Genomic DNA, 8,380 nt, shown 5'->3' with positions numbered 1-8,380 from the left:
TTCGGAAGAGCAGTCGGGTGCTCTTACCAACTGAGCCATCTCACCAGCCCCAAAGGTTGGTTTCTTAAAAATAAAACTAAACTAGACAAAATAAAGACTAAAAATAAGGGCTGGAGAGATGGCTCGGTGGTTAAGAGCATTGGCTGTTCTTCCAAAGGTCCTAAGTTCAATTCCCAGAAACCACACGGTAGCTCACAACCATCTATAATGGTGTCTATAATGGTGTCTGACACCCTCTTCTAGCATGCAGGTGTACATGCAGATAGAGCACTATATACATAAAATAAATAAAGATCTTTTAAAAAATAAAAACATGGTGGTAAAATAGACATGAATTTAGAATCTATAAATTATATATATATATATATATATATATATATATATATATATATATATATTTAGCATAAGTGTGTGTGTGTGTGTGTGTGTGTGTGTGTCCCTACATCTGTGTGCCATCTTGCCAGCTTACTTAGTATCATAGCCAGTTTTCACCGTACGGCTGAACAGCACCAAGTACATTCTCACTGTGCTATCCTCACTATTCCCTGTGTGTGCACAAAACTCATTTCATCTTGCAGAACTGAAACTCAGTACCTATGATCGAGAACTCCCTGCTGCCCCTCCCTGCATCCCCCTACACACCTCTACCACCAGCTTGCCCATCCCAGCACTCCATGCAGCCGGGGCTGCAGCTCACGCAGGCAGGACTGCAGTGCCCCTCCCTCTGGGACAGGCTTATGTTAAGGTGCCTATTCTCCAGGCTGACCTGCACTCTGCCACATGTCAGTTTCCTCACTTTCTTTTCTTTTTATGACAGAGTCTTGCCCAGGTTAGCCTAGACTTACTATACAGCCCAGCTGCTAATTCATGATCCTCCTGCCTCAGCATTGCAAGTGCTGGAATCATAGGAATACCCTGAGCAGAATCAGGCAGTTGCCTTAAAGGTTGAATACTATTCCGTTGTATATTCTGCTTCCCTTTGATAACTCATCCATCGGTTAGTGAGAATTTGCGCTCTGCCACCTATTGGCTATTGTGAATGTCTCTGTGGACACGGTGGACAGGTAGCTCCTCTAGTCACTGCTTTTAACTCTGAAGTGGAATTGCTACATAGATGGTAGTCTTAAGTTTCATTTTTTAAAAAGATATTTATTTTATGTATACGAGTACACTGTAGCTGTCTTCAGATACCCCAGAAGAGGCATCAGATTACATTGTAGATGGTTGTGAGCCACCATGTGGTTGCTGGGAATTGAACTCAGGACCTCTGGAGGAGCAGTCGGTGCTCTTAACCGCTGAGCCATCTCTCCAGCCCAAGTTTCATTTTTTAAAGGTTATTATTTGAAGCCGGGCGATGTGATGCACATCTTTAGTTCTGGCACTCAGGAGGCAGAGGCAAGCAGATCTCTTTTTGGGGACAGCCCGGTCTATGTTGCAAGTTTCAGGACAGGCAGGGCTACATAAAGGAACCCTGTCTCAAAAACAAAACAAGTTTTTATTATTTTATGTGTATCGGTGTGTTGTCTGCATTCGTGTCTGTGTACACATGTGTGCCTGGTGCCCAGATCCTCTAGAACTGAAGTTACAGATGGTTGTGAGCCATCATGTCGTAGGTCTGGGAATCAAAGCCGGGTTCCGGTGCCCTTCCTCAGCTGTCTCTCCAGCTCCGTGCCTCATTTTCTGAAGAAATCCCAGTTTCCCTGGTGACTGCGCCACTTGGTATCCCCAACGGCACACGAGGTCTCTGGTTTCTCCTTGTCCTCATGGATGTACCACACATACTGGGTTTTCAGTTGACTGAGTATATTCATTTAGGCCCCGGAAGGGTATTTCCTTTGCTGATTTCTCTGGAACTCACTGTAAAATGTATCACTGTGTCCCTGTGTTCATAATTAGAGCATGTGCAGAGCCAGTTAAGGATGTTTTGGGTACCAAGCTGGGCTACCACAGCATAGAAATCTAGGAGGGTGGGGGTTTTCTCTCCCAGAGACAATGGCCCTGAGTTTCCTTCTTAATTTCCTTCTTCCTTCCTTCCTTCCTTCCTTCCTTCCTTCCTTCCTTCCTTCCTTCCTTCCTTTTAAAAATTTATTTAGGGCTGGAGAGATGGCTCAGCTGTTAAGAGCATTGACTGCTCTTCTGAAGGTCCTGAATTCAAATCCCAGCAACCACATGGTGGCTTACAACCATCCGCAACGAGATCCGATGCCCTTTTCTGGTGTGTCTGAAGACAAGTACAGTGTACTTACATATAACAATAAATAAATCTTTAAAAAAAAACAGATTTATTTATTTTATGTATGTATACACTGTTGATGTCTTCAGACACACCAAAAGGGGGTGTTGAATCCCATTAGAGATGGTTGCGGTCCAAACCACCATGTGGTTGCTGGGAATTGAACTCAGGACCTCTGGAAGACCAGTCAGGGCTCTTAACCCCTGAGTCTTCTCTTCCAGCCTGCACTGAATTTCTTCAAGACAGGAGAACTGTAAACTGTTTTGTGTTTCCTCTCTCGATGTCAGCTGTGGGTACCATCATTCCATTGCATTGCTGGTGCCGGCAGTTCCACGTTTCCTCATTTTCTGTATGGAACCAGAGACTCGGGTTACTACAGCTCTGTGGAAACAGAAGCCTTGGGCTCTGAGAGAGTTAAAGCAGCTATTTAAGTAGCTTCCTTTTTCCCATTTCGAGGATTCAAAATCCATACAGCTGAAGAGTTTTAAAACATGAACCAATCTGGACACAAACATTGGTTCCTTTGGACAAACTTAGGCAAGCATTTATCTCCAATCCTAGCGCTCCAGAGACAGAGACAGGCGGATCGCTAGTCTGAAGGCAGCTGGAGAAAGAGAAGGCCCTTTCTTTTCTTTTTTATTTTTTATTTTTTTTAATATTTTATTTTACTTTTTGGATTTTGGAGACAGGGCTTCTCTATGTAGCCCTGGCTGTTCTGGAACTCACTCTGGCTGAATGACCATGTGCGTTTGTGAGGCCAGGCTGGCCTCAAATTCATAGAGATCTACCTGCCTCTGCCTCCCCAGTGCTAGGATTAAAAGCAAGTGCTCCTAACCACGGTAAGGAAGACAGGCTTTCTTAAAATAACAACCAAATGGGCCAAAAGCACATGTATACCTACACACACTCACAGAACTAAGAAAATAAATAAGTTAAACAAAGCAAGGGGCTGGAGAGCTGACCCAGCAGTTGAGAGCACTTGTTGCTCTTGCAAGGGACTTGGGTTTGGTCCCTAACACCAACATAGCAGCTCATGACTCTCTGTAACTACAGTGCCAGGGATCTAATACCCTCTTATGACCTCTGCAGATACTGCAGGCATGTGGTGCACACACACACACATTCATTCGCATGAAGCAAATACATCGAATAAAAAAATTGTTAAAAATTCAAAAAGATGTTTTTAAAAATGGGGTTGGGGGAGGCAGCAGATGGTTCAGTGGGTAAAGGCACTAGCCCCAGGGCCTGGTAACCTAAGCTGAGGGCTGGAATCTGAGAAGGCAAGAACAGACATGTCGTCCCCCCCCCCCCCCCCCCCCGCCCCCAGACACGGGCACCATGCACCCATGCTCCCCACACGTAAAGCAAGTAAATGAATAAATAAATGTTATTTAAATTTTAAAATCGACAAAATAACAATAGCAAACATCAAGTTTAACACAAAGAGGCAGCTCAAGGCCCAGCACACACTTAGGGGGGGAAGCTATAATTCAGGTCGGACTGGGCTTTCTGGACTAAGCCTGGGCATAGCTTAGACCATGGGAGGCTATACGCCCTGTTCTCCAAGATGCTGCTCAGGCAGCCAGGAAGAGAACCCAATGGGGGCTGGAGAGGTGGCTCAGTGGTTAAGAGCACTGACTGCTCTTCCAGAGGTCCTGAGTTCAAATCCCAGCAACCACATGGTGGCTCTCAACCATCTTTAATGGGATCAGATGCCCTTTTCTGGTGTGTCTGAAGACACCAGTGTACTTACATAAAATAAATAAATAAAATCTTTAAAAAAAAAAAAAAAAAAAAGAGAGGCCAATGGTAATAATGTGCTTGTCTGAAGCCTAGGTTTGATGTGCACACACACACACACACACACACACCCGCACGCACAGGCGCACAGCTGTTCTTTCCACCTAATATCATTCAGGTGTCCTGGCAACAAGCAGAGCTTCCAAGGTATTTCGTTATTGTTGGTCCTCAAATAGACGTTAATAAACAGCCCCGCACAGTAAGCGTTAGAAGAACACAGCTAAGAAAATCTCAGAAAAACACTGCAACATTTGCTTGGATGAAACCATAACAACACACAGATCTCTTCCTGCAGAACAGAGGGAGAGCTTTTTGTCTGTTTTGTTAGTTTGTTTTAGATGGTTTCTTTTCTTTCAAGTCAGGATTTTCTGTGTAGCTCTGGCTGTCCTGGAACTCCATCTGTAGACCAGGCTGGCCTCAGGGACCCACCTGCCTTTGCCTTATAGTTTCTTCAAAATATTTCTCTTTAGCCAGGCGTGGTGGCGCATGCCTTTAATCCCAGCACTTGGGAGGCAGAGGCAGGTGAATTTCTGAGTTCAAGGCCAGCCTGGTCTACAAAGTGAGTTACAGGACAGCCAAGGTTATACAGAGAAACCCTGTCTCAAAAAACCACAAAAAAATATTTTTTTCTTTATTATTTTATTTCTGTGGATATTTTGCCTGCATATATATCAGTGCACCTCGCTCATGCCTGGTGCCATCAGAGGCCCAAAGAGGGTATTGGAACTGGATCCCTTGGAACTGGAGCTACAGATGGCTGTGAGCTGCCATGTGGGTTCTGGGACTCAAAGTCAGGTCTCTGAAGAAGCAGCCACTGCTCTTAACTACTAAGGCACTGCTCTGGTCCATTCCTGTTTTGTTTTATTGAGACAGGATCTCATGCTCTAGGGGTGGAGAGATGGCTCAGTAGTTAAGAGCACTGACTGCTCTTCCAGAGGTCCTGAGTTCAATTCCCAGCAAAACTACATGGTGGCTCACAACCATCTACAGTGTAATCTGATGCCTCTTCTGGGGTGTCAGAAGACAGCTACAGTGTACTCATACACATTAAATAAACAAATCTTTTAAAAGAAAAATCTCATTCTTTAGCCCAGCCTGTTCTTGAACTCTTGGTGACCCGTCATGAGATTGCAAATATGAGTCTCCAAGCCCAGCCAGATTAAATAAAAAGGATGCCCTGGGACTGAGCCACCCGCCCAACAGAGGAAGCAGGGGCACCTTGAGACCTCGTGCAGCGGTGGTAACCAAGTGCTGCAGCGGTGGTAACCAAGTGTGTAGCGTTAGAGGAGAAATGGCCAGAGACAAGAAAATGGCAAACGGAAGCCAGGCAGAAGTGGGCTGGGCTGCTGGAGTTCCTGTGCCGAACTGAGAGCTGAGTCCCAGCACACAGGGTCAAGTCACAGACTTGGAAGAGTACCCGGGGAGTCCCTTGTCTGTGCAGGGCTCATTTTTGCAGGATAGTAAGTATGGCTTGGGGCTGCTCTTTCAGAGGACCCCCGTTCAATCCCCAGCTCCAGGAGATCTGAGGCTTTCTTTCCACTGACAAGCTTGTGCACACACACACACACACACACACACACACCCATAAATAATAAAACAAACAAACACAAGGAAGAAATGGTTTTGGGTTGAAATGATTGGTTTTGGAGAAGTATGGCAGATTCCCTAAAGAGAAAATGTTCTTTAAAAACTTTGTTTCCTTGTTCACAAACACTCCCTCCCAAAGGTCAGCTGTCCATTCTCTCAGTCTATGGAGGCATCTGTCCTTCCAGGGACAGCATGGGGAAGCTCTTGTGACTCCTGCATTACAGTGTGGAAATGAAGTCCCAAGGGGCCAACAGTTGCTGTTCTAGTCCTCCAGGGGAGGAATTACATAAATTGGCTTTATTGAGTTTGTCTGGCTAAGTCCCAAAATCTGTGAGTTTGTCATATTGTTTTGCTGTGTAGAAAAGTGTAGAAATATGGGGACTTTGCTGCAGAAAATAAATAAATAAATAAATAAATAAATAAATAAATAAAAGCCTCACTAACCTTTGCCAGGAGTGCTCACTAAAGCACTTAGCCTAGGCAACTGGCACAGCCCAGCTTGGAAGCCGGAGGCCAAGGCCAGGCGATCAAGGGTTGGAGGCCTGCTTGGGATACACAGTGAGGCCCAGCCAGCCCGGGAAGAGTGAGACCCTGTCTCAAAAACCAGAAAGCAGAGCAAGAGGCTGGAGAAATAGCTCTCAGTTCAGGGTGATGGTTGCTCTTCCGGAAAGGAGGAGTGGGGTTGCTAGTACCCATGGGAGGTAACACCTTTTAATTACACATCCAAGGGAACCTGACACTTTCTGGCCTCAGTGGACACTCCCATGTCTATTTGTATACACACAGGCACAAAAATAATAAAATTAAAAAAAAAAAAAAGCAAATCAAACCTCCAAAACTTAGGGCTCTCTTTGCAGCCGAGGGTTGCAATAACCCATGGGTTGGTTCCCTAGCAACGCTCCAACACGCAGGACGAGCGCTACTGGATCTGCACCCTTCCCCCTCCCCTCAGAAACTCATCTCCCCACACAACCCCAGGTCTAGAAAGCCCCTGCCTTCACCCTGGTCCTTGCCTCCAGCAGCGTGATTGTGATCATGAACCAGGGCGGGGGGCAGCAGGTGTAGCTGTCATAGTACCACTTGCGGTCAATCTCCCGGGGCAGAGTCTCATAGGCCACGTGGCGGATGAGCCGCTGCGAGAGGCTCAGCCCCTTCTCCTCCAGCAGGGCCTTGCTGCTCAGCCTGCGGTTTCCCTGAAGGATGGCCTGGCGGAAGCTGTTGGAACGTTTGTTGCTCATCTGCACAGGAAATGGAGTGGGGAGAGGGTCAGAGCCGGAGCCTCAGGGAAACCCGCACCCACACCTCAGCCTGCATATCCTGGAGAGCAAGCTCTTCTCTGACCTCTAAGCAGCACCCCCCCACCCCCCACCAATACCACAGTGTTGCCCTCTGATGCCCACAGAGTGTCTCCATTAGACGAGGACTCCGGACATCCCCTCTGTCTAATAGGAAACTGAGGTACAGAGAGCCCTAAGATGACACAGGTTCAAATCCAGCCCCATACTCATATATTCCTCTAATCCACTCATTCCTCATTGTCCCATCCGAGTGTTAGAGCCATCACCAGTCACAGGGGAGTCAGTCGGTGGTCCTCAGGACAGAGAAGTAACCAGCAGTCACCATTCAGAATGACAGTGACAGCTGCTGAGAGAATACACAGGATCCAGGCCAGTGCGAGCCACGGTGGTCAGCAAGGGCTTTCCTGCAGGAGGTGATGCTCAGGAGAGGGCCAGAGGTGAAAAAGAGAAAGCACCCTCCGAAATACCAGCTTGGGAAGGTACAATAGGTCTGTACCTACTGTTAGAATCTGCCAGAATCGGAACTCAATGCCCTGTCAAAGAAGCTGTGACACCTTAGTGTCTCCCAAGCAGTATGACAAGCCCCCGGCAGCCCTGGCCCGGCCCCCGTGGAACTCTACCAGCGTCACCCAGCAGTTAGCCTAACTCCCACTTTAGAAACTTGTACTATTCTTGACTTTCCCTCCAGGATCATACTGTGAAGTATTCCCAAGGTGGAGACGCCCAGATCACCCAGATCTGCTGGCCCAAGGGCCCAGCCGCTTCATAGCCACTGGCATAGAGTTACTGATGTACTCTTTGGACCATGGGCCCAGCAAGAGATAATCTAACTAGACCTAAAGGCAAGATTCAGGCAAGATGAACGGGACCACCAGGGCACGGGAGTCCGCAGCTCTTTCTGGAGGGCACCTGAAAGAATCCAAGCTCAGACGGGACCATGTGGTAGGAGCCTCCCTTGCAGAGTCCTCTCTTCACCCCTGAGTCCTGCTTCTCACTGGTCCCAGTGTGGCTTCAAGCCAGCCTCCTCTGGCCAGCTGTCCTCAGTGAGCCTTTCTAGCCACTCCCACCCCTCTGGCTAAGGGTGGTTGGTTAGTTTTGCCTGGGTTGGTGCAGGAAGGGCCACGGGGAGGTTTCCTGGCAGAAGAACGTTGACAGCCAACAGAAAATGGGAAAAGAGAGGCCAAGAGTGGGCGGCAGAGGCAGAGCAAGAGCCAAGACTCCAGGGTGCAGGCTGGGACTGGTTGCTCCAGCTCAGAGTCTGAGCTCCCACAGAGGGTTCCCCTGGAATGGGGCCAGCCAGGAGAGAAACACCTTGCCCGGGACTTGAGGTTGGGCAGGCACCTGTTGCCCATGGGCTGGACTAGGCACAAGCCAGAGCCAGGCTTATAGTCTGCTTCTTGGTGATGTTGATGGCACTCCTGTGGCCCAGTCCGAGAGCCTTTGACTGAGCCCAGCTTGGGCG

The 8,380-nt window shown here is 47.8% G+C and overlaps 1 protein-coding gene across 1 annotated transcript in view; it reads right to left on the bottom strand.

Moving 5' to 3' along the window:
• Positions 1-8,380, bottom strand: part of Rhbdl3 (rhomboid like 3) — a 54,884-nt gene that overhangs the window by 26,852 nt on the left and 19,652 nt on the right. The window contains exon 4 of the mRNA XM_021212700.2: positions 6,634-6,858. Coding sequence (XP_021068359.1) covers positions 6,634-6,858 — 225 coding nt within the window. The remainder of the gene's footprint in view (positions 1-6,633; positions 6,859-8,380) is intronic.

The sequence above is a fragment of the Mus pahari genome, chromosome 14 (genome assembly GCF_900095145.1).
Source record: "Mus pahari chromosome 14, PAHARI_EIJ_v1.1, whole genome shotgun sequence".
Lineage (NCBI taxonomy): Eukaryota > Metazoa > Chordata > Mammalia > Rodentia > Muridae > Mus > Mus pahari.
The sequence above is the reverse complement of the archived record's forward strand: the minus strand, read 5'-3'. Positions and strand labels throughout refer to the sequence as shown.